At 43.6% G+C, this 27013-nt stretch overlaps 2 protein-coding genes and 1 pseudogene across 2 annotated transcripts; 2 read left to right on the top strand and 1 right to left on the bottom strand.

Annotated features, from left to right (window-relative positions):
* Positions 1-1295: 1295 nt before the first annotated feature.
* Positions 1296-7987, top strand: LOC148361142 (heterogeneous nuclear ribonucleoprotein Q-like). Its single transcript, XM_088342915.1, has 3 exons — positions 1296-1952; positions 5604-5671; positions 7846-7987. The coding sequence occupies exons 1-3, from the start codon at positions 1296-1298 to the stop codon at positions 7985-7987; spliced, it is 867 nt and encodes a 288-aa protein (XP_088199041.1).
* An 8304-nt stretch (positions 7988-16291) lies between these two features.
* LOC148361141 (large ribosomal subunit protein P2-like) lies at positions 16292-25974 on the bottom strand. Its single transcript, XM_088342914.1, has 2 exons — positions 25615-25974; positions 16292-16358 (listed from the first exon to the last, which is right to left on the bottom strand). The coding sequence occupies exons 1-2, from the start codon at positions 25899-25901 to the stop codon at positions 16292-16294; spliced, it is 354 nt and encodes a 117-aa protein (XP_088199040.1). The 5' UTR covers positions 25902-25974.
* Positions 25975-25988: 14 nt separating this feature from the next.
* On the top strand, positions 25989-26366 carry LOC148361140 (26S proteasome complex subunit SEM1 pseudogene; annotated as a pseudogene).
* Positions 26367-27013: the final 647 nt, after the last annotated feature.

Here is a 27013-nt window from a genome sequence, read left to right as displayed (position 1 = left end):
CAACCTAACCGTTATGGTCGTAGGGTCCGCCAGTCCATCAGGCCTCCTAGTCGTCTTATTTGTCAGATGAATGACCATGTGGTAGGTGACAATCATCTGTCCGCAATATCTGCAAGTTCCTAGTTTAAGTTCAGTAGAGATGCACTTTCAGTTTGAGTAACAAAGCTTGAGTAAGAAACAAGAATTGTGCCTATGTGAGCACTTACAACTACAGGAACAATGTTTGATATTTCAGAGATGTAACAGGCATCTTTGAGTCTGTGCTTAGATAGGAGTTTGATCGCCTCCTTTCTTTACACACTCCTTTTTTGGGAGAGTTTTAGAACTGACATGCACTTCAGTTTGTTCCTTGTAATACTGTACCAGTTTTCGTGTCTTTTTCATCAGTATTTGCCGTTTTGGCTGTGATTTTTTTTCAGTTTAGTGTAGCACACCCATATTTAGCAGAATTTCAGGGGGGTGTATGTAAGTAGACGAGAGTGCTGGGACATCAGACGAGTCAGTAAAAAGGGCAATTCCATCAGGCTCCAATGGTTCTGTGACATCAGAAGAGGTTGCTGCTGTCTTCAGTGCTCAGTCCACTGGTGGCGTGGGTCAAGTGATGGGAACAGACGCCAACTTCAATCTTCTGCAGAAGGGAGATCAGTCAACGGCACTCCCACAGAGTCAGCTTGTTGGTTTACAAGAACAGGACAACACAATAAGCAGGACCATGTACTTTGTGCATAGACACAAGAGACCTACCAGGCGTGAGAGAGCTGTCGAGTCGCCTAGTGTGATGAAACTACTGAAGCATTGGAGCAGACTCACCATACAGAATGGCATGCTCTACAAAATAAGGAAAGATCCTCACATGGCCAAGAAAATCTTCCAGTTTGTGGTGCCTGATTCATTGAAACAGAAAGTCCTTCAAGGTTTACATGACTCAGCAGGTCACCAAGGCCAGAACCGTACTTTGTCTCTGGTGAGGCAACGATTCTTCTGGAATGGCATGGAACGTGATGTTGTGAATTATGTCAAATCCTGTCAGCGCTGTGTAGTAGGGAAAACACCGGAACCACACAACCGTGCACCACTCAAGAACATAGTCACCTCTGAGCCTATGGAGTTGGTCTGTATAGACTTTTGGACTGCTGAGCAAGAGAACAAGTCTGTAGATGTCCTGGTCGTAACTGATCATTTCTCCAAGATGGCGCACGCCTTCCCTTGCAGAAATCAAACCGCCAAACAAGTTGCTCGCCGTCTGTGGCAGGATTTCTTCCTTGTCTATGGTTTCCCACGGCGTATCCACTCTGATGATTAGAGGGGAGCTCCGAGACACTGACGGAGCACGTCGCAACAACAAGCCCCACCACCAACCTGACGATAAGAAGAAAAATCGTGGCTTTTGCTTTTTGGAGTATGAAGACCACAAAACCGCAGCTCAAGCCCGCCGCCGTCTTATGAGTGGCAAGGTGAAGGTCTGGGGAAACGTGATCACTGTGGAGTGGGCCGATCCTATTGAGGACCCTGATCCAGAAGTCATGGCCAAGGTGAAAGTTTTGTTTGTGAGGAACCTAGCTAGCTCTGTGACTGAGGAGATTCTTGAAAAGGCATTTAGTCAGTTTGGCAAATTAGAACGCGTGAAGAAGCTGAAAGACTACGCATTTGTTCACTTTGAGGAAAGAGATGGTGCTGTGAAGGCTCTTGCTGATCTCAATGGAAAAGATCTGGAAGGAGAACGCATTGAGATTGTCTTTGCTAAGCCTCCTGACCAGAAGAGGAAAGAGCGAAAGGCGCAGAGACAAGCCGCCAAAACACAAATGTATGATGAATACTATTACTATGCTCCTCCCCACATTCCTCCACCCACAAGAGGCCGTGGTAGAGGCGGGCGTGGAGGCTACTCCTATCCCCCACATCCAGTCGAGGAAGTCAGCACATCCCCGAACAAGATGTTGACCATACTTCAAGTGACAATACGGAAAGCCCATCACAGTGCTCTGACAACATGATCCCTTTGGGTATGGGTCTCCCAGACGAGACCCCATTGAACCCTGACCATCCGGACGCAGACTCAGCGCTGCAGCCTCCACACCACACAGAGATACAGCTGGTCAGGATACTCTCTATGGTGCCCCTGTAGAATGTAATGAGGGAGGGTGGGGGCAGGTGGGCTCTCCTCATCCTCCGCAGGAAGTACAGGCGCTGCTGTGCCCTCTTAACCAGTGATGCAGTGTTTACGGACCAGGTGAGTTTGTTTGTAATGTGCACCCCTAGGAACTTGATACTGCTGACAACCTCCACAGCCTTGTTGTTGATGCAAAGTGGGGCATGGTTGGGCTGGTTTTTCCTAAAGTCGACAATGATCTCTTTAGTTTTGTCGACATTCAGGACCAGGCTGTTGTCCCTGCACCAGCCCACCAACTGCTCCACCTCCTCTCTGTAGGCCAGGTCGTTGTCATCCCTGATGAGGCCCACCACTGTTGTGTCGTCAGCATACTTCACGATGTGGTTTGTGGCGGACCTAGGGACGCAGTCGTGAGTCATCAAGGTGAACAGCAAGGGGCTTAGGACGCAGCCTTGGGGGGAGCCCGTGCTGAGGTAGATGACATCTGAACTGTTCTGACCTATCCGCACTGATTGGGGTCTGTCACAGAGGAAGTCCACTTGCTGTAGATCAGGGGTCTGCTACTTTTATCAAGCTGAGAGCTACTTTTTTTTAAGAATGAGTGCAAAATGCACCAGTTTGATATATATTTCTAAAATAACAAGTCATGTTATTACTTGATGGTTACTATGTTATTACTAAGTTAATGACTGAAAGTAGAGTTAAATACCGCTCAAACAATCCTTTTGCTAGAAAATCACAATGATCCAGCACCAGTGAGCTATTTTCAGAACAGGTCCGCAAGCACCTAAGGGGGGCGCGTTGCAGACCCCTGCTGTAGTGGACACACACACACACACACACACACACACACACACACACACACACACACACACACACACACTTGTTCACATGTTGTAAAATATTTATACTTTCCCAAAAATATAATGTTAGTTTTGACAGCATATCAATGGTATTTTACCTTGTGTATTAGCGTTAGCCTTGGTCCTGTGGTGAGGGGCCCTCTCCCTCTGGGAGGTGTGAGAATTCTCCCACCGTGGTCCACTGCGTGTCTTAAGACTATCTCTACTCCCTAAGAGACAGCAAGGCAAAGAAAGTGGGGCGGGAGACTGAAAGGTCTCGCAAACCCTAGTCATAGGTGTCACGAACCAGAAACAGAGACAGGACCCAGTAGCGTTCGTTTACTCAGTTTTATTGATAAAGAGGGGCTTGCTTCCACGATCCGATGATTGACGGACACCGGTAGCGGGTGGCTGGAACGCGGAAGTGGCACTTCCGTGTCAAGCAAGGATAATCGTAGACTCCAGGAATACTGATCATTAGCCGGGACGGGAGAGCAAGGGCGTTATCGAGTTCTGAAACGAGGTCGGCAACAGGTATCAGGTAGGAAGCGGGGCAAAATAGGTCGGATGTCGGGACGGCAGAGCAGGGCAGAAACGGGTCCAGAAACAGGTCGCCAACGGGTATCAGGTAGGAGAAAACAGGGCAGGAAAAATGTCTGAAGGTATGAGTTTGCCTAGCTGGGAGCAACGGTTCTCAACGATCGGGGTTTAAAAGGAGTCTATGAACCAATCAGCTCTCAGGGCTGTTGGCGCCAATTGGGCAGTCACAGGAGCCTTGAATCGGCAATCATGACAATAAGATCACTAAATGTGAGAGGATGTGGAAGTAAAGCGACTGAGTGGAAGAAAGATGAGATTGGATGGATGATGACAAAAAGGAAAGTTTAGGTCACCTCTCTCGTGTGATATGACCAGGGTATATAGATTAGCGTTAGCGTAAGAGACATCTGCAAGAAAAAAAGCACAGATTTTTTTGGGGTGTTTTAGTGTAAAAGATACATCAGCTGACAATTGTTGCAAAGTTTGTAACTAACAGCACATTTTTTTCCTTGAAATTTTGAAGTAAGCATGTACTTTATTTTCTTTAGCTACTTTGCCTTTCTCATACATTCCAAAAACTTTCACATTTGATCCAATCTTTCGGATATTCTGTGTGGAGGTGTCCGAGTGCACCTCGGCAGCTCATGGTAAGAGCATCCCAAACATTTTGACCCTCGGACGTTGCAAAATAAGTTCACCAAAATAAGCAAGTTGGCTTCAATCTGACACGAGCAACGTATATAAAGTTTGTCCATTGCGAGTGTAGAGCGCTAAGAATCTATTGTGTGAGTGCGTTTGTGTGTGTTTCTCAAACGACACGTTAGCCTGCCGACAATTTGGGCCCCCGCCTCGTCCTGTCAGGGGCCCACGCGGCTAATCTTTATGCACTCTGTGACCCGCTCACTGCAAACCCTGCTAAATATATTATTCCCCGCGGGCCTTTCATTGCTGCTTGGTGTCAGAAATCAATATGTATGAGGCGCGTAGATGGGAATTTCTAATAGATCTCTGCGGCCCCTGCGCGCGAGCTGCTCTTCAATATCTGCCTCGGACTATTAGTGCCGGCTCAGTGGCGGTGAAATAACCGAGATAATCTTTTAAGGTGGCGTTCTTAAGGTGGAACGGCAACCGGGGATTTGTTTTATTTATTTATTTTCGTGGCCTGTGTTCAGAACCTTAGGGTGAAAAAGACATATATTAGTAAAAGGTGCATGAGATGCTTATGTTTGGGTTGATTACTATTCCTATGAAAAACCTGGACGTCTGGGTCGGCAAATGGAAACCACTGAGCAGCTCTTTGCCCTGTGTGTAAGATTAATTGTTTTAAGATAAATTGCAGCTAGCCAGACGCTCTCTAAATCGGTTTATTAACCTTAAATGAGAATCCCTCCACTTTGTATAATGACGATCAGTGTTCGGATAAATAACGCGTTACGCAACGTGTTATTTTTTTTCTTTTTTTCTTCTTCTTTTGCTGTTAAAACGGCGTTATCATTACGGACAGGCAAAAGTGGTGCGTTATTTTGGCTGCTCATCTGACAGTGTTTTTCCCTCTCCTCGGAGTTCGTTACGTGACGTATTAGGGATGATGTCACCGTACAAAATACCGACTACCATATAGTTAGTTAGCAAATACAAATATGTCTGTCTTCGGGCAGTGGGCAGGGGAAACCCTTAACTGGTTGCCAGCCAGTCGCTAGGGGACACAGAGACAGAAAAAAACACTCGCTCATTCTCTCCTTGTGACAATTTGGACCAGCCAATTAACCTGACATGCATGTTTTTGGAATGTGGGAGAAAACCAGAGTGCCTGGAGGAAACCCATGCAAGCACGAGGAGAACATGCAAATTCCGCACAGGAAGGCTGGTTAGCTGGATTGATCCCAAGACCTCAGAACGGTGCCGCTAGTCACTCACCCGCCATGCCGCCTAGATTTATATATATATTTTAATATATGTTTCCTGTGTTTTTCAGTTTTAACATTTAAGTGTTAATTTGTATTTATTTTTCCTCTTTTCAAATCATTCATAATAATACATAATAGATGCTAATGTATGGATTGAACAACAAAAACAACCTGAAGAGCCATTTGGGACCCGACTATCTTTAGGTTGCCAAGCCGAAAAAGACGGTTCTCTTAAAAGAGTCGGAATTCCACCCCTACAACGGACCAGTCAAGTAAGATTTAATTGAATAAACGCACTTTATATTGTTTACTGTTTATATTTGTTGCACTTCAAGTGTAGGATAAATCCGTTGCTTGTGCAATAAATATTTCAAGGTTCTGCAACACAACTACATCTTCGTTCTCTATATAACTGACCCGAATACTGCTCAGAAACCTTCACATTTTTTGACAAACAACTACTTACTTTTAAAGTGAGGGAAATAGTTACTTTCCCTGGTAACTAATTTACTTTTACTATAGAGTAATTCAGTTACTAACTTTTTTGAAGAAGTAGCGGGTAACTACAACTAATTACTTTCTTAAAGTAACCTGCCCAACACTGAAGACTATAAATTCAACTGAAATTCAGTTTTCTGTGTTTTTACCTATAGATTTATAGTTGTTATTTTGCTACAGTCATATACTCTCAGTCTGTAAGGTTGACTTTTGGGGGGTTTTATGAAGGGGCGCATTAACCGTGACAACCAAGGTAATACTGCATTAGTAGGTATTTATTTCTACATATGACATGATCAGTTCTCCATATATAATCAATTAAATATTTTTTATTTTGTAAGAGTTCTGATCGAGGAAGGCCCTTTGTTTTTGAGCGTGTGTGCGCATGCGTGCTCACGCTGCGTTGCTAATTGCCCGTATTCCTAATGTGGGAATGATTTGCAGCAGCACTTAGTCACAGCGGCAGCAGCACGGGAACCTGACTCTCCTTTCTCTCCTTACACCTGCATCTACCACCTAACCCACCCATTTTATACACACATACACACACAAACTACCCCCCTTCAGCGGCCTTCCCATCCCCACCACCCCACCACGCTGAGGCGGAGAAGAAGAGACATCCGGCGTCGGCAGGCAGTTAAAGGATTGGAGGCGAGGGGGAAAGTGCTGAGTGGGGAGGGGGTTGCATGGTTGTGTGCGCAGACGGCGTGTGGTCTCCAGGGAGGAAAAGAGGCTGAAATTATTCTACGGTCACATAGCTGCCCCCCACCCCATCGCAGTTTCCACCCTCGTCTTCCTCCATCCTCCTCATCTGGCTGCGAGGACCTGGTGTATAATCCTCGCCGCTCGCTCGCCCGCCTCGTATATCTGCCGTCGCAGAGACAAAAAGGTTATATCTCTCTCCTCCAGGACCCATGGCCACTAACCTGCCCCCCTTCCTCACTTTTCCTCACCCTTTGCCCTTATTATCTGCTCATCATCAGCTCCCCGCAGCCGCCAATTAATCGCTCTGATGACCTTCATTTTTTTCAATAAACGCGAACCGGGTAAATGAGGGGGGTTAAAAAGAAAGACTGTAATAGGAAGCGTGTAGCAAATAGGGCTGCGACAGTTAGTCAACGTTGTTGACAAAAATCGATTACAGTAATCCCTCGGGTTGCGTTCCAAAAACATCCCGCGATAGTAAAAACCCGTTTCTGGGTTTGCAAATGGGAAACACTGAGCAGCGCTTTGCCCTATGTGTAGGATTTCTTTTTATTTTTAATATCTCAAGGTATAACAGCGTGCAGCTAGCCAGCCGCTCTCAAAATCGCTTTATCACTCTGAAAGAAGAAGCCCTCCACTTTGATTGTACCTTTGTATGATGAAAATCAGTGTTGGGAATACTTGTAAATGAGGGGGTAAAAACGACTATCAGGAATCGTTCAGCAAATATGGCTGCAACTGTTAGTCAATGTTGTTGACAAAATTCAATTACCTCTCGTTTTTCTGGGGGTGTGTTCCAAAAACGTCCCACGATGGTCAAAACCCGCGAAATGGGGATGTATGGGGGGGCTCGGATGGACAAGGCCCACCCAGATGTGAGTCATGCCCACCCAATCAAAATATTGGTCTTGATTTTACTAAAAAGGAGCAGCACATTGACTTCAATTATAAGTTAAAGTACATGAGTAGGTAAGTAGGTATGTTTTTATATCCATGCTATAGTTTATATACTGTACAGACGCTGCCTTACTTACGAACGAGACAATCATTGAATTTGTTCGTAAATTGCTTCAGTGCTATATTTTCTATGTTTATGTCACGATTGCTAAAGTGAAGACACCTGCGGCAGTTGTGTGGCGCGCTGGAGCGCGCTCCCTGATTGGCTGCCGTACTGTTCTTAAGCGGTCAGCGCCCAGACCAGTTTGTCCGAGCGTACCTCTGAGTTCCTGTGTGTTCACGCCAGATCGTCAAGTACTAAAGACAACTCTGTTTTGATTCTTGCCTTCGGTTTCGACCTGTTTTCCGCTCCTCGCTACGACTTCTCTCCTGCCCTGATCATCGACCTGCCTGCGAAGTTTGATTTCTCTTACCTGTCACGGAACTGACGCCCCGCCCCAACGCTACGAGCGATCGACGCACAGCGGCTTCCTAAGCCAGCTCCCTTAACTAATCAATAAAGATTCCTTCCAAACGTACGCATTTGAGTCCGAGATTCCTTTCTGGGTCCTGACAGAACGCTCGGACCAGAAATAGGACTCAGCTACGTGTTTCACGCACCGATCAGTGAAGGGAGCCATGGCACGTTCGCACCGAACCGAGGTGGAGCTCCGAAGGTTGTCGAGTGACGTGTCCGCCATTCTTCGACTTGTCCGGCAACAACACGAAGTGTTGCAGCACCAGCAAGCAAGGTTGGACGCCCTCCCAGAGTCGCTCGCCCTTCAGCTGCACGCAGCGGCTCCTCTTCCTGGAGAAGCTCCGCAAGCTGTGCCGCCACAAGCCCCGCCCCCTCCACTCGTGAATTTTCCCGCCATCGACACGGCGGAGCCACGAGTGGGCACGCCCGAGAAATTCAATGGAGATCCTGCTCAAATCCGCCCCTTCCTTGTTAATTGTCGTCTGATATTTGATCTCCAGCCTCGCAATTTCAGATCCGAAGAAGCGAAAGTGGCCTTTGTGATAAATCACTTGTCTGGGAGAGCCCGCCTTTGGGGAACGGCTGCATATGAACGAGGGGCGGTGGCATGCACCTCGTTTAGGCTCCTGGCCCAAGAAATGACCAAGGTTTTCGCCTCTGGTTCCTCGACTGCTGATGCCTCCCGTTCGATCATGAATATTCGCCAGGGAAAACGTTCCATTGCAGACTATGCAATCGACTTCAGGACGCTGGCGGCCCAAAGCCATTGGAATGAGGAGGCGCTGGTCGACGCCTACCTCCACAGTTTAGCGTGCTACATAAAGGACGAATTGGTGTCCCACGCTTCCCCAGCAACGCTTGACGAGGCAATTGATCTGACCGCCCGGATCGACAGTCGGGTGCAGGCGAGACGCCGTGAGAGAGGCTACCAGCACTACCCAGCTCCCTGCTCATCCGAAAGGGTCAACGGCTCGAAGGTCCATCAACCACCCGCGATTCCTTTGGACCCCCCTGAGGCTATGGAGGTGGATGGTTTGACATTGTCAGGCGAGGAGCGTCAGCACCGACTCTCTGCCGGCCTCTGTCTGTACTGCGGGGGGCAAGGGCACCGGGCATCGACCTGTCCGGTAAAAGGGGGATCTCACCGTACGATTGGGGTCATCCGGTTGGGCTCTGTCCACACCCCGATATCCGGGACCAGAAGGCCAAGGCTTCAGGTGCACCGTCAGAGTTCCGGGTCTACCCAGTCCCTGTCCGCCCTTGTGGACTCAGGCGCGGAGGTCAACATGCTGGACGTGGCCTTCGCCCAGAGTATGGGAATAAGAAGCATTCCCCTTCCAACCCCAGTTCCGGCCCAAGCCCTGGATGGGCATTTGTTGGGCATGGTAACACAAATTACAGAGCCGGTGGAGATGAAACTTTCTGGGAACCACCGCGAGTGGATTAGTTTCCACCTGCTTCCCTCCCCCGGCCAACCACTCGTCCTGGGACAGCCGTGGCTGGTCAAGCACAACCCTCACTTGGACTGGCGAACGGGGGTGGTCCTGGAGTGGGGGGTTGAATGTAGACAAACCTGTTTTCACCCAACCTCTCGTCCTATCCTTTCCAGGTCTCCTTCCGCAACGCGGGATCCAGCTGAGGTTCCCATCGGTCTTCTGACGCATCAGTCCTGCTCTCCTGCCCGCCAGTCCAGTCCGTCCGTTCGCCAGTCTCAACGTCAGTCTGTCTGCCTGTCTGATCCTCCGTCCGCATGTCTGCCTGACAAGATGTCCGTCAGGGAGCGCCGACGTCGGTCCAACCGTCGTCCGTCCGTCTGCCGGCGTTTCCATCGTTCTCGACATCAGTATGCCAGCCACCACAGTTCATCCGTCGGAGTGTCTCGAGACTGGTCTGCCAGGAAGCCTGCCCGCCAGTCTACCTACCACCTCAATTTGGACCAGCCTGTTCCACACCGTGGGCGTGCCCGACGGTCTGGTACTGCATCCCTTCTACCCACAGGTCTTTCCCCTCCCGTCCCTTCGGATGCTGTCGATGGGGTCCTGTCCACTCGGAGGTGTTCTGGTGACTTCCTGTGAGGTTCCTTGGGTTTTTTGGTGACGTATTTTTTGGATTTACTATTGGATTGCCTGTTTTTTCCTGTGACCTTCTTGTCTTGCCTGTCGGATGATGTTTTTTTTTTTTCTGGGGACTTCTGGAGCCGTCCCTTGAGGGGGGGGTTCTGTCACGATTGCTAAAGTGAAGACACCTGCGGCAGTTGTGTGGCGCGCTGGAGCGCGCTCCCTGATTGGCTGCCATACTGTTCTTAAGCGGTCAGCGCCCAGACCAGTTTGTCCGAGCGTACCTCTGAGTTCCTGTGTGTTCACGCCAGATCGTCAAGTACTAAAGACAACTCTGTTTTGATTCTTGCCTTCGGTTTCGACCTGTTTTCCGCTCCTCGCTACGACTTCTCTCCTGCCCTGATCATCGACCTGCCTGCGAAGTTTGATTCCTCTTACCTGTCACGGAACTGACGCCCCGCCCCAACGCTACGAGCGATCGACGCACAGCGGCTTCCTAAGCCAGCTCCCTTAACTAATCAATAAAGATTCCTTCCAAACGTACGCATTTGAGTCCGAGATTCCTTTCTGGGTCCTGACAGTTTAAGGTTTATACAAATATGTTTAAGGCTTGTAAAAGTAGCCTGTATTGGGTTGTCCTAAAAAAATAAACAATTAATTAAATAATATGCTCTATAAAGATAAATAAAGTTGAGTTTGACTTACTTTTGGAAGATGCGCTTCAAGAGTTAGGCGGCTTCCTCCTCCATGGTAAAAAGTGTCCGGAAAAAAAATAAATCCAACCATTTTCTCAACAGCATCAAGCTTTCTTATTCCACTTTCATTTAAAAAAAAACGGCTCGCCTCTTCTTCACACTTTACACCAACCATATTGAATGGATGCATGAGATATTAAACAAAAAATATGTCAAAGTTCTTATGAAAGTTTACACACAAACTAGAAAGAGGAAGTCGGATTTCTTCTTCGGGGTGGATGCTGGGTGACCTCTCACAGCGCCACATGCCAGTAGTGGCGGAAAGAAGCACTACAGTACTATCTTGGACTCGGAAAAAGGAGCACACAATACAAAATCTTACTTACAGCAATTTCCCGATATTTTTGTACATCCACTCTGTGGGGCAAAGTGGCTGAAAAAAAGCGTTCCAACCGTTTTCTCAACCACATTTAGCTTTCTTATTCCACTTCCATTTCAAAAGAAATGGCTCACCTCCTCTTTGCATTTTACACCAAACATATTGAATGGATGCACGAGATATTAAACAATAAAAATGTCAAAATTCTGAGATAGTACAGACATAGCATAGACAGTATAGAATGTATAGAATAGACAGTATATATAGTAAAATACTGTACTTGGAAAAAGGTGCACACAATAAAAAAATCCAACTTACAGCAACGTCCGGAGATTTTTTGACATCCCGAAAAAAATGTTTGTATCCACCGTTTTACGTAAGTTAAATGGTCGTAAGTAGGGAGTGTATGTTTTGCTTTTTCGCTCTGTCAATCAAATGATGAATACGAATAAACCAGACTTTGCCTCACCAAACACGAACCTCACCGCATATCACTTTAATTACAAATGTGTCAGCAAATGCACCCAAAAATTACCGATACTTGATATTGTCTCCTATTTTGGTAGTGTTTGGTTTTCTTTAAAGATAAAGGGTTTCCGTGAACAAATGTTGCACGAACCATGTCGTTTTTCAGCCCCCTTTGGTCGATTGTTTTTACCAAGAAAACTGATTTCCGCTACGATTTTTTTCCCCGAGATAGACATTAGCAGAATTTCTCGCCCTTGTTAGTATTCCGCCAGTAACTGAGTGCGCTTATCCCGACACGCTTGAACCTGAGGGAGGTAATTACGGGTGCTTCTGAATCGGCGGCGGAGGCGCTAATCACGAGGCGTTTGCTCGCGTTAGCAACAAGCGCGGCCCCTTATCGCCCGTTACGGCGTCAAACCCCGCCGAGCGACCTTTCCCAATCAACAGGTAATGCGTATAAACATGTCCTAACAGCTCCATCACCGTGATTGATACCCACGCCACGGGAGAGTCATAATTATTCTCGCCAAGCGGCGTCGTGACTTGACGACCGGGTGAAGTCGAACCGTTGCCGCTTCCCAGTACGACCATGTTGATGATAGGGCTGCAACTAACAACTGTTTTAATAGTCGACTAGTCACCGACTATTGAAATGATTTGGTGGATAAACAGATTTTTTTTTTCTTGAATTCAGAATTAAGTTGACTTCATTTTGTGGGACATGACAATGAACTCAAGAACATGTGTACAATGAAAAATACATCATTTATTGGACATAGTGCAGATTTGTATAAAAATTAAATCCAAATCTAAAAGCATTAAGGCAAAGTGCTCCATCAGTGGATAAATAAATCCATAAATTAACCTCTGTCCATTTTTTAGGGAAAAATACATAATAATTTCAAATCAAGTAGACATTGTTTATTCCAAGTGTCATGTCCAGCATGGTCACCGTGGCGACTGGCTGGCCCCGCCCCCTTGGCACCGGCTGTAGCAGATTTTCTAATTTGCGTTTGTGCTTCTTAAAGGCGGTTTTGGGGATTGCCGGTTGCGGGTTCATTGCATTACTTTGCATTATTCTGTTCTGTTTGACTTGAGGAAACCTGTACTTGCCCGTTCTGAGTAAAAGCCTGTTTTGTGAGTATTCCTAGTCTGAGTTCCTGTTTGCCTGTAAGCCTGTTTTTGTTTTTGTCCCTGAGTGTTGGACGACTTTTATTTCCTTAACGCAAATGAGTTCACCCTTCCTGCCTCCGACCTGGTCCGGTCTCGTGACACCAAGAACTAATTAGTTGCTGTAGAACAGTAAATGAAACAAAGTAAGTAGTGGTTACCTGCAAAGTCTATAACAAAACTACTGAACGATTCTCAACATTTTGAAATCATACGGTTTTAACACCAGACGTTTGTTGTTTTTAACAATTTAACAACTGGCTTTTGTTCTTCGGACAGCAAGCGTGTATTTCGGATATGTTTGTCTGCCACATTCTGGTATAACGCTAAAGCTCTATTTTATTGGTAAATATACACTTATTTATGTACAAAGCATGTCGTCAAAAAAGTAATGGCTTGAAAGTTACTTGAATCTTACAGAGGCGGGTCAGACTCCATTTCGTTCAACTGTCGGACATGTTCTATGTTCGTGTGACAACCAGCTACTACCATGATATGCAAGCTGTTCTTTGCAAGTAGTGTTTTTATATGCTGTATCCAGGCTGAAATGCTCCCAAACCTTAAACGTTTTGATACGTGTACGTTTACATTACCTCTCGAAGCAGAGACGCTATTGCACATCAGTGACTCTCAGCAGAGATTAAGTTCATGTAGAGATCCCTCTGTCTGTCCGTCAAACGTGTCTGCAAGTTAGAGTGCATTTAATCTTCTTGAGACGTATTATAGTTGGGCTGTTGAGGCAATATGCTTGTAGTACCACTTCAATTCCATAGAGGGCAACTTGAGATCACATTTTGTTGCGTGATGTCCTTTTGATCCGGCGATGAACTTGTAGTAGCACTTTGGTCAGGCAGAGGGCGCCTCAAAGACCATATTTTGGTGCACGGAGTACTTTAGATCCAACAAAGTACTGTACTCTTATTCTATATCCATGTTGCCTCTCTTTTTTGCTTGTGATAAAAAAAGTTATCTTTCAAATTTGCAGGTGTAAAGCATACTTTTGTATGTTTTCGTGTTTATCGTTAAGCTATTTCAAAAACGCTCGTTTTTTTATTGATTTATATTATATAACAGAGTATAGTTTGCAACAAAATGTGATCTTGAGTCACCCTCTGCTGGATCGAGGTGCTACTACAAGCATGTGCTCTCAAAAGCCCCAACTACACAACAACGTCACAATTCAATTCAATGCACTCTTATTTGCACTCAATTAAGGTCATGTCAAGTCATTTTTTTAATTTTTATTTGTATAGCCCTTAATCACAATTAGTCTCTAAGGGCTTCACAAGTTATTACATATAAGAAGTTTAGGTTATTCGTATGCTAGAGAGTAGAAGTGAGTTTTAAGCTTAGATTTAAAAATTTCCACTGAGGTTGCAGATCGGATCTCAGGGGGAAGAGCATTCCACAACACCGGTGCCCGGATGGAGAACTCTCTCGAACCAGCGGAACACTTCTTGGCTCTTGGGATCACCAGGAGACCGGCGCTCTCGGAACGAAGGCTTCGGGCCGGGACATAGGGGGAGATCAGCTCTGAAAGATATGAGGGGGAAAGTCCATGTATGATTTTGTATAGTAATAGGAGAACCTTAAAATCGCATCTTAGGCTAACAGGGAGCCAATGCAGGTTAGCCAAAATTGGAGTGATGTGATTGTACTTTTTTGTCCTTGTTAAAAGCCTCGCTGCAGCATTTTGTACCAGCTGGAGACTCTTGAGTCTGGTCATCGGAAGACCGGAAAGTAGTGCATTACAGTAGTCGAGACGGGAGGTAACAAACGCGTGAATTATGATTTCCGCATCCGACTGAGAAAGTATAGGACGAATTTTAGCAATGTTACGGAGATGGAAGAAAGCGGTTCTAGTAGTTTTCTTCACATGTGTTTGAAAGGACAGATCGGGGTCGAAAATGACACCTAAATTTTTAAGTGAGTCGCTCTGTGTGATGTGGCAATTGTCTATGTTCACAGCGGTTTTAGAGAATAAGTCACGGGACTTAGATGGAGGTCATAAATTGCACAACACATTGAATCCATGTTGATATTTGTTGCGAACGCTTTTGATAATGGATTTTAATCGATTTTATCCATTAGTTGTTGCTGCCCTAATTATTTATTTTTGTGTTTATATACAAATGTTCTACTCTTAAAGGATAAAATTCGGAATAACCGATTTTGTTTGATGAAGCTGTTTATAATTGAACAAAAGTTCTCGACAGTGATATTGTACTAATTAGAAATTTCGATGTGACAAAAATAAACTAAAACTGTTATAACTGTGTGCCAAGGTTTGTGACTTGAAAACTGTAAAAAATATATATATATTTACCAGCCTCACAAACATTTCACCCTCAGTGGGCTACGGGCTTGAAACGCTGGTTTAGTTTTTCTTTTTGTCCTTGAGATGAAGTCTGGACAATTGGCAGCCCATAGTCTACAAGTGGCCAACACCCTCACTCTAATTGGCCCCTCGATTAATTAAAAACTCATCCTGGGTAAAAAGTAACGATAAAGCAATCACATCCTCGCAGATTGGACGTCGTTGAATAATATCGCCGTGAGCGTGCATGCGGGCTAATTTGCTCGTTTTTTTTAATGACCTAGCCATCCGGCTGACGTCACACTCTTCTCGCCTGCAGCTGCGACACACAGAAACACAAAACACAGATAAATACCAGTGTTGGGAGTTACAGGTTGCAATGCATTAATACAATTGCTTTTCTCGTAAACGAGTACTGCAAGATTTTTATAACTCATCTGTACTTACAACATGGTGCGTTACTCCTCTACCTATTCGAAGCAGATCATATCAATAGTTTGCTCTTTGATGGTTTTTCCCTCATTCATGAGGTAACATACACTGCCATGATTACCGATTTGGATCACCTGTGCCCGCTCATTTGGCGCCAGCCGCTGCGGGCTACCTGATTGGTTCCCTGTCCCTTTTTAAACCCAGTCCTGTCACTCTCCAGTTGTCAGTCCGTCAGCGAACTGCTGTTGTTACAAGGCAAGCATTTTTGACCCTGACTTCCGCCTGTCCCTTTTTTGCACCCATTTTTCCACCTGTCCGTTCCTGATCTCCCTGTTTGTCTCCGGCTACGACCTGTTTTTTATTCCGAGCACGTCTGCTCCCCTGTCCCGGTTTATGACTCGTTTTTAATCCCGAATAGATCTGCTCTCCCGTCCTGGCTTCCAACCCATTTTTGATCCCGACCGCGTTGTTGTCCTTCTGTCCCGGCTATCGACCTGTTTTCCCGTCCCTGACACCGCCATCTCCCGCTACGGAAGATCCACTTCCGTATCCGGATCACGATCCGATTGTGAGAGTGACTTGCGTCCTGCATCCAGTGAGCACCGGATCGCAGGCGCTGCCCTTCCTCTTTCTATTCAATAAACTTGTGTTTAACGCTACGCATTTGGGTCCTGATAATAATCAACTTTTCCACGTGGTTCCTTTTCCACAAATTCCAAGACTTCATGGAATCCTGCTAAGATGTCTTTAATTCTAATTAGGGTTGCGTCCTCTTCCGTGCCATCTTGCTGGAACCCTCCTCCTCCTCGTCTTTGAACTGTGAACTGTGACGGTGACACGAAAAGCATGCTGAGATAACACATGTGCACTGGGTTACCAAGCAGATTTCAAACGATAGCCAGGTTTATTTTTATGCTCGGGAAACACTGGAAGCGGCTAATAGCAGCGCGTACTGTAATGGAATTTTGACTTTGTATCCTGAAACGTCTTTGTAACCAGATGCAATATTTTCCTGTTTAGGTACTTCGTAACCTGAAACTTTCGTATGTAGAGACATTTGGAAGTAGAGGTACCACTGTACGAGGTTGTGCAATTTCTCCCTACTGATTTTCTGATATTCTTTCTACTGTATAGACTCTCATCCAAGCCAGAGTTAAAACTATAAAATAAAATACTGAAATCAAGGGGAAAATGTTAAAGTTCTTGGCCCGCTAGAAACACAGTATCGTATGTTTACACACAAACTGAGACTGTGACAGGAAGAGGAAGTCGGTGGATGCTGGGTGAGCTCTCACAGCGCCACACGCTGGTAGCGGTGGAAAGAAGCACTACAGTAATGTCCTGTACTTGGAAAAAGATGCACAACACAAAATCTAACTTAAAGCAATGTCTGAGTATTTTTCGACATCCTGAAAAAAATGTTCGTATCTAAGAATAAGCCGATTGGTTGTCAGTAGGGGAGCGTCTGTACAGTAATCCCTTGCTGTATGACAGTTTACTTACCGCATTATTGCTAATTTGCAGATTTTAATTGTGCATTGTGCTTTGCATTTTGATTGGTAAAACAGTTTCCCTGTCCTTTTTTTTTCGCTTGTCTGCCTCCGGTCAATGATGTTTCGGTCTGAGTTGTACCCATAATTATAAGAGCTTGACGGACCTAAATTATGTATGCGCCATTATTTTTCATTTTCAAGTTTCTCGAAAAGCTATTGTGTCCACAAAATCACTCTGGACCCACAAAAGCTCTGCAGCCACATGTGTGTCTTTGGCTCTTCCTAGTGGCTCCCTGCTTATTTTTCAAAAATGTTTGATAACGGAAAAATATATGATTGTGTAGGACAGAACTGAAAAGTAAATGCTGTTTTCCATAACGTCCACGTGATAATAGTATCATGTAAAGCAAAGCTGATCCTATTTTTAGCAGTAAAATCAAAAATTGTTATTTGACTGTACTGAAGTTATTATGAATAACATTTTTACTAAAGGTTAGGTGCGTAGTTTCAGGTGTCCTTAAAAGGTTTCAAATTAAACATGTTATCTATTAAATAGGTGTTAACAATGCCCAACTGAGTTCAAAGAGCCTTTATATATTTTTTTTCACCGCACCAATCGACTTTTATCTTACTTTTATCAGGGGTATTTGACAGTGATTTAATGTGCGTGCTATTATTTCCCATTTATTAGAGGATAAAACTGGTCGATTTAAGTACTCCTTCAAATACAGTCCAAATATCAACCCAAACCCCCCCCAAAAAACAACAAAAAAATAGTTCATCTGAGCATGTTTAAGAGAGACACGTACATGCATGCGGCAGATAGGCAGCTTGACAAAGAATGCAATGATGATTTCAGCCAGGAGATGGCGTCAGTAAGTAGAAGATTTTTGAAGTTACGGACGCCACTTTTAAGTAGAGTACTTTTATTTGTTAAACATGTACTCGAGCCGGTAATTTAGGTTTATTTTTGAGTAATACAAACAGTAAATAAATAAGTAAAGGTTTATACTTCACGGGTTTTGGAATGCAACCCCCGCGAAAAACGAGGTATTACTTTTAAGCGATCTCAGGGGGTTGGCTTCAATGTGAGTACAGTGGAACCTCGGTTTTCGAACGCCTCTCAGTTCGAACAAATCGGAGTCTGACCAAAGATTTTGAGAAATTCTTGCTTCGCTGTTCGGTCAAAAAATCGGAGTTCGAACGCCGGTATTGCGTGAGTGCGTACGCTAGGGTGCGATGCTGAGCGGCGTACGGGTGTAGATCGCTCTTTTCGTGACCGACTGTAATTGCGTGCGGACGTGCTTCCTTTTGCTTTCGCTTTTAATATAGGTGTACGAAGTGTTTTAGCCCCTAATTATGCCTCCGAAGAAAGTCAGTGCAAGCAGCAAAGTTGCTCCAGGTGAAAAAAGGAAAGTAGTGCATACAACTATTGCATTTAAGTAAGAAATAATAGCAAAATATGAAGGAGGTGTGCGAGTGTCTGATCTTTCTAGGGAATACAGCATGCGCCTTCTGTTGACCACCACAAAGGTAAGAAATCCTATTCATAACTCTTTTCTTTATCCTTTTTTTTATTTTTACACGTTCATGTTAGTGTAATCTTTTGTACGGAAGATTACGATAACGCGAACGTACGATTAGCCTGGGTCAGTTTTATGTTTACGTTGAACATTCAAGGTAAACATTCAGGGTGTTGGAACGGAGCCCAACTTTCAGGGTGTTGGAACGGAGCCCCCTTTCCAATGAACCGCTCACCACTTGTTGTGGAGACCCGGGTGCTAAATGACTTGTGAACGACCTGATTTTTTAATTTTTACACATTCATGTTAGCGTAGTCTTTCGTACGGAAGATTATGATAACGCGGACGTACGATTAGCCTGGGTTAGCTTTATGTTTACGTTAAACATTGGTAAACATTCAGGGTGTTGGAATGGATTAAAACGATTTACATTATTTTTAATGGGAAAAAAGATTTCGGTGATCGAACAAATCGGTTTTCAAACAGGGTTCTGGAGCCGATTATGGTCGAGAACCGAGTTCCCACTGTATTTATAAACGTAACGAGATGATTACTTCCGTAACGTTCTACTTTTGGGTGTCAGTAACCTAGGGGATAACACACTTACTTTTTAAATGAAATAACTGGTAACTGTAACCATTTTTTCCAGTAATGCACCCAACACTGCATATACACAAAATCAGATACCCTCACTGAAACACAAACACACACAGAAGCACACAGCATCAGCCCCCGCTTGTCCCCTGTGTCCCCGTTTTAAAGAGCCACACGGGTGGCTGCGCTCCACTTGACATGTGAGCCCACATTCTCACCTTGGAGACACAGGATGGGCACGCTCGCACGCTTTGATGGCTTAATTATCACTGTGGAAACAGGAGTGGTCTGGGAGTGGGGGGTAGGGGGCGCGTAGCGAAGGGGGGGAAGCGTTTATACGCGTTAGCGGCGGAGCGCCGACGGATCATTAGCGCGGGGCTAAAATGGCAGCTCCCGTAAGGCATCTAAAATGCATGCGCGCCAGCTGATGGGAATTCAAAGGGCTCATTTAGGGCTCATTGAGTGAGAAGGCATCAAATCACGTTTTTAAAGCGGAAAATACAGAGAAATTGCGCCAGGGCTGCCACCGTCTTACATTCCCCACGTTACGGGCCCGCAGGGTGTCAGCGGATTTTTGTGGCGCTTTTGTTCTATCCCCCGGCTTCCTCCAAAAATCAAACCACTTGATGCTTGGGGGTTTGCCGTAAAATGGTGGCCGTACAGTTACTATTGATTCCCGCTTGGGGGTTAACATAGCTGACCTTAATTGAGGTAATAACTGCTGGTGGTCCCATAAGGTCACGATAATGGCGGAAACCGGTTCGATGAGGGATCCAGAGGGACTACTAGAAGCCTACCTCAACGCTAACCGCTATCGAGTGGAATGGATTTTAAACCTCCAAAAAGAAGGGAGAATCTTTCAATGGGGACATTTACATCCAAACAAGAATCCAAATGGTAATGCAATGTTTCCAGGACAGTAATCCCTTGCTTTATCGCAATTTCGCTACTCCGCAGATTGTCATCGTCCATTGTGTTCTGCATTCTGATTGACTACACAGAGGAAGATGCTTTCTTTTGCCAACAAAGTTGAACACTCTCGACACGCTAATCTTGTTCTGGAGCCACATGCTCCTTGGTTCTTTTTCAAAAATATTTGATAAATCTAAATGGTTTCTGGAAGACAGAACCAGAAGGTAGATTCTTTTTTCCATTGCGTCCATATGATAACGGCAACTGGACTGTGTTCTTATAAAATACACTACTTTTATTTGTTGAACGAATACTTGACCCTGTAAATAAGGTTTGATGTTGAGTAATAAATAAATACATTAATAAATACATGAAAAAAAAAGTTTTCAACAATGCAGGTTATGACTATTGTGGGACGTTTTTGGAACGCAGCCTGTTAAAAAATGAGGGATTACTGTATTACAAATATGCTAACAGGTGCAAGAGTATAATTATGGTCTTAGTCCAATTGCAATGGTTGGAAATGAGTTTATAATGATTTGAATATTGTTTCCCCCTATGTGCCTGTCCAAAGCCTTCACTCTCAAAATGCTGGTCTACTAGTGAACCTAAGAGCCAAGAAGAGATCTGCAAAAGCATGACCAACTTGGGTGCCGAGGTACTTAACTTGTTTGGATGTTTCGGCATTTGGGTTGGTCGTGGTCACATTTTTTGTGTGTTTCTTTGCTTCTTGTTTTCCTTTTTTTTCTTTTTTTTGTGCGTGTTTGTCTTGCTGTTGATCACCCCTCTCGAGGGATATGACCAGGGTAGATAGTCACGAACTTTCATGCACATTTTTTTAAAATACTCATAGGTTAAGAATTATTTTATTTATTTTAAATTACAGTAGCCTCAGCTAAAGAGAGCTGACATGACTGTCCATCCTCTTGCTGCTACAAATAACCCCTAAATCCCCAAATCTTGTCAAAGTCTGGCCCGAAAAAAGGTCAGTTTGAGTCCCTGTAGTTTGTATTCTTCTTTATGCTTTAAAGCACTTGATTTCGGTTGCACTACACGATACGGAGGCATATGGTTGTCAAATATTACATAGTATCCTTTTTAAAATCTTTCCAAGTCTTAGCTTTTTTTTTCAAATTCAAGTTGTATTGTATTTCTCCATTTCTTTTCATACAATTTTCAAAGTCAAAACTCTCTTAACACAACTCAGCTTGGCTCCTTCTTTCCCACATAAGCAAAAAGTCTACATTTATATTCAGAAATCAGGCAAGAGACTTGGACGGTTTAGAAGGAGGAAGCACGCACCGTTCGTAAAAAACAACAACAACAAGGAGAACATCAAAGTGGCGGCTGGCGCTAGTGCTCGGAGCGTCTGGTATCGACGTGAATGGTTTTACATTGGAGATAATTAACAGCCTGCTGTGCCGCACGCAAAGTGTCTCTAATAATAACCAGGGAAGAGAATGTTTAAATATATGAGCGCGTGCGATAAATTTTGATGGCGATTCTAATTGCACGAAATCCACTTAACATGCAGCCTCATGCTGCGCGGCGGACATGTTGCCAGGGCGGCAAAAAAAAACCCAGCGGGTGAGCGGAAAATACTTTGTGGTCAATGATTTTGGGCTTCGAAATTCGACTTTAATTCACAGACATTGTTGGGACTACCACGTAACAAAGGATGAAACTATGAAGATCAATGAAAAACCGCGAAAAGGGAACCGTGATACAGCAAGGGATTCTTGTACCTATTCTAGGACTGGCGTGTTACAGTGTAATTAATACAAAGTTGTAACACAACAGTACACTTAAAGCCAAAATCCTGCAGAAGCGTCAAGTCAAGTCAAGTCATTGTTTATTTGTTTAACCCTTAATCACAAGAAGTCTCAAAGGGCTGTACAGAGTACAGACTATTATTTCACCATCCCCTGATCTAAACCTACATGAGGGCAAGGAAAAACTCAGAACCTCAGCATGAGAAAAATGAAGAAACCCCGAGAAGGGACTGCACATGAGGTAATCCCCCTTCCACGTTGACCAGGCTGCAATGGATGTTGCAAGGGCATCAACAGACAATACACAGACATCATCAACATGAAATATAGGTCAATCGTAAGAAATATAATATACTTGTATTTTAATCCTAGATTTAAACATTTCCACTATTGTTGCAGTTCGTATCTCAGAGGGCAGAGCATTCCACAGCGCCGGGGCCCGAATGGAAATTGTTGGATATGTTTCGATCTCATGTGGTGAGAGCTGTTTTCAATTTGGCTGATCAATAAAAAATATATTAGGCATTTTGTCTCATTTTTACAACTAGCTAGCTGGAGAGGGATGGGCTTCCTCTGGCCGTACATCTCAACTCTCTGAAGGGGCCGTCCCCCCAACTGCGTTTATTTAGATCAAAGAACAAAGACAGAGAAAGAAAGAAATGCCCCTTTGGGCGGTAACAATATTTGAAAAGGAAACATGATACCATCTGGTTTAGAAAGACACATTTTTCTGGGGAACTCTACCTTACAGAAATTGCTATCGAACCTCTGGATTTCTTCTTGGCTCTTGGGATCAATGGTTACCAGTTACAGGAGAAAACTCCTGATCAGAGTTTTTTTGGGTTGGGTTTTCTCCCCCACAGGAAATTAACAGTCCTGGTTTTCATAGTTACAGATACAGCACCTTCATCCACTGGTCTGTTTTCGGTGTAAAACGTCACCGCGCTTTTTATAGATGAGCCGGACCTCTGCATGGACGGGCAGTGACGTGTGACAAAACTAATACTAACCCTACCCTAATAACTAGAGTTGAAATATTTATCTTTCGAAATTTTGAATATCACATCGGACAATATGGATTAAATAATTTGTGCCTTTCATATTTTTGTTGAAAAACAAACTATGTCGCGATTTTGTTGCGTCCTTCACTTTTGTGACCTATTAAAGACTCAAAGGGTAAAATTAGTGTACTTTAAGAAGTATTTAAACAACAAAATATACTTTTTTTATTTTAATGCTTACATCAAGTCCCCCAAAGAAGAGAAAAGCTCTTCTCCGAGGTGAGTAATAAGTTTTGGTATTTTGATGACTTAATTAGAATTTGGAGATTTTCTTTTTTAAAGCTGCTGGATTTTCACAATATATTGTAAATATTATTAAGATGTGATCGACGGTCGCTCGGCAAGTCTTCATTTCACATAAATGTATTCAGATAATTAACTATTTTAATGGAACCATTTATGTACTGAATTTATGAAACTTATTTGGAATCATTCTTTTTATTTTTAAAGGAACCATTTTATTTTTCTAAATGTTATATAAATTATTCCTTTTAATATTTAAGGAATAATTGTATGCAAAGTCTTTTACCGGAATAAGAGCCTTTATTACATCATAAAGGCAAAGGCCTAAACATTTTCGCCACAAAGATTGTTCTTGATGCGGTTGTGTATTGTACGTTGTGATTTCCCCAGAGATTTAGAATCTGGTATCAGTATGAGGGCAAAGTGCCATTGTCTGGCTCTTTTCTGAAGAGCGGGATGACATTTTACACCGAAAAACAACAGCGACCAGACGATGAAGGTGTTGTATATGTGTCAAATCAGGAGGCTTCTTCTGCTACCACGGAAACCAGTAATATCTGTTTCATGTAGTGGAGCATACCTGTACCCAAAAACACCCACATGGAAAGGGATGGGCAACACCAGGCTGTACTTGCCCAAGACACACCACAGGAAGTGGTGCCCCGACGACCCTGGGGGTTAAGGGATCTGAAAACCGTGAACTGCTGCTACAATTTGGTGCGTTACTGCTCTGCTACCTTATCTATGCAGATCATTAACTATACTATGATGAATTTCGGAGACTCTTGTTTCACTTCATTGTCACATCCATCCCTCGATCCACGAAAACACATAATTTCTCCTCATGTAGATATTCTCTCAACTGTATGCACTCGAATCGCAGCAAAATTTACAATAACAAATTAAGTACTGAAATGAGGGAGTCAGCTTATATCTGCATATTTGGTTGTTGACTTTGCAAAATATCATTTGAAAAATAACTTCGACTTTGCATGAATTCTCTAAAAAAGGGGGTGAAAGTGAATGTTACTCATTTTGGAACATTATTTAAATGCTCTTTATGCTACATGTTATATTGGGTATCTTTGTATTCCATATCTTAGTTGTTTTTTTTTTTTTTAACATGATTATACTGCTGGAAATGTGAATTTTCCCATGGGGATGAATAAAGTATCAATCTATTTATCTATCTGTCTATCTTTTCTTGGCTAAGGCGTGGTGAGATTTAGTACTGGAACATTTTTAGAAAGTTTACAAGTAACACATTCTCAAATAGTGAACAAACCCATTTTCATTTGCATTTTCTACAATATTTATATGTCAGTGTCAGAGTGCTCATATATTAATAATAATAATAATAATTTCCTTGTATTGTCATTCTGTGTAACAATGTACACAGAACGAAATGTCGATTGCACCTGACCCGTTGTAGCGAGCCGATGCAGCCGCAGCCAACAGAGGGCGCCGCCGACCACTTTTTAAGTCTTAGGAATGACTCGGCCGGGGCGCGAACCACCGACCTCCCAGTCTCAGAGCGGGCGCATTGTCATTATAGTTATGACTGACAAAGTTAGTATTTCTCTCGTATCTCCAACACTACTGTAAATTCCGGACTATAAGCTGCTACTTTTTTCCCAAACGTTCAACCCTGCGGCTTATTCAGTGATGCGGCCAATTTATGTAATTTTTCTAATGGCCGCCAGCGGCGCTCGAGTACAAAAGATAAGATTAAGACTGCAACTTCTTAGCTTGTGCACAAATTAAATTAGCGTAGACATATTTTCATCATGCAAATTGCAAAAAGAAAGGCACACGACGCAACTTTCAAGCTAAACGCAATCGAGCAGTCCGATATAGAAGGAAACAGAGCTACCGCACGTAAACTTTACTTTGCGAGCGTGACGTTAGCGTGTTTTTGATAAAAGGGAGTGCGTGGGACGACGTCCATTTGACAAATTCTCTTTCCCATACTGAAGGAAGACGACTTAGATGACGTCAGATATAAAGTGGAAGATGAGGACGATTTACCATGCTTACTACAAAGCACGGTATGTTTTTTAAACAGAGCTGTTTACTGTGTTGCGAGCGTGTTGCTAGTAGTGTTTTGCTACCCTTCACAGGCACGATTTGGGATGAAAGTTATAAAATTATTATTAAAGCTTTGAAAACTCTCTCGGTGTACCGTCTTTCTTTGTAAATATGTGTAACCATGTATAATATGTATTTGCAACTGTATACTTTTGTAATGTATTTATTTTAGAAACTTATTCTGATATGTTTTGAACGAGCAAATGAGAAAAAAGGGGCGGGGCAAACGCGAGCTGATGGGAAGTGGAGTAAAGGTCAGACGTGTTTGTGGACGTGGGCGACAATAGCGGATATATATTTTTCCCACCCTTACCTTTGGAAATATACACTTTTTTCCTTGGATTACTTTCAACGGGCACTTGGACTCTGCAGGTCTGCATTAAATCTTAAGTACCGGTAACATTTTCCGTTCATTATGCCGGCTGTATTTTTTGGACTGTATCGGGTATGGGTTAATTCAGGAGCTGCCACAGCGCCACCAGCTGGTACGGAGGCTAACTTGGAGAGGCCTGAATTCATGACTTCATTGATGTTTTTCCCTTGCAGTTCACTAATGACCTTGTTTAAGCGTTCTTCATCGGCCTCGATTCCTACGGTGCCTAAAATGGCCTTGATGTCCTTGGCTGCGGGGCTGGAGTTCCCACCAAGCACAGCCAACAGGTAAGCGGCCACGTAACGCATTTTTAAGTCTAAAAAGACACGAAACGTCGGTCACGCTAGGAAGTCCGGAAGAGAGGGAAGGAAGGATGGGCCCGGTCAATATTTTCTCCGGTCGCCGCTGAAGAATCTAAACCGTCAACATGTCAGACAAAAAACAAATAGTCGATCTTGGTCTGCTCGAAGAGGACTATGAGTTTGAGGAATTCCCCGCTGAAGATTGGACGGGACAGGACGAGGATGAAGATACTCATGTTTGGGAAGACAACTGGGACGACGACAACGTCGAGGATGATTTCTCCAATCAGTTGAGAGCGGAGCTGGAAAAGCATGGCTACAAGATGGAAACATCGTAGCGGCTGATGAAATTGGAATAAAATGGACATTGCTGTGTGACTATTAGTCTGACCTTAAAGGGGAAGGAAGAAGTTTCTGTATTTTGTTTTGTAATAATATTTGACAGAAGTAAAATGCTTTCAGAAAACAAAATTATATAATGAAATTGTGAATATGCTTGATTGCTAATAAGATTTTCGAGAAGGTTTGTTCAAACCTCACTTTGTGTTTGCTGTTAAAAACGTCATATTGGAATATAATATTGTGAATGTGCTTAATTGCTGTTGAGATTGTCATGATTGTTTTCTGTTTTTTAGTGTCAATAAATTTGTTCAAACCAAAAAAAAAAAAATTTCGTGTTTGTATTGCGTATTTTCAATGTGGGCACATGCGGCTAATATACAAGTGCGGCTTGTGTATGTACAAAATCGGTTTTCTTCCCGAAATGTGGTGGGTGCGGCTTATAATCAGGTGCGCTCTATAGTCCGGAATTTACGGTACTTTTGGGTAAACATCCCCGTGGCTAAACAAAAATAAAGGATTACATTTTATGTTTGTTTTTCCTATGTATAGCATGTACATAAAAGCTAGTTATTACCAGTATCTGTCTCGAGAATCAGGATCCTAACTGTAAAAAAAACTATGAACTGTGAAAAAACTATCATTGTGCTTCCCTGATATCATGTTTGAGAAATGAAAAATATTATTTTGATTTTCTACAAAATACTGATAATGTTAATATTTTCGTATTTTAAATATTCAGTGTTTCTTAAAAACAAAAACTAATCCCAAAACTAATT

The sequence above is a fragment of the Urocampus carinirostris genome, chromosome 8 (genome assembly GCF_059441175.1).
Source record: "Urocampus carinirostris isolate Australia breed hairy pipefish chromosome 8, RoL_Ucar_1.0, whole genome shotgun sequence".
Taxonomy (NCBI): domain Eukaryota; kingdom Metazoa; phylum Chordata; class Actinopteri; order Syngnathiformes; family Syngnathidae; genus Urocampus; species Urocampus carinirostris.
Note: the sequence above shows the minus strand (reverse complement) of the source record. Positions and strands in the feature narration are given on the sequence as shown.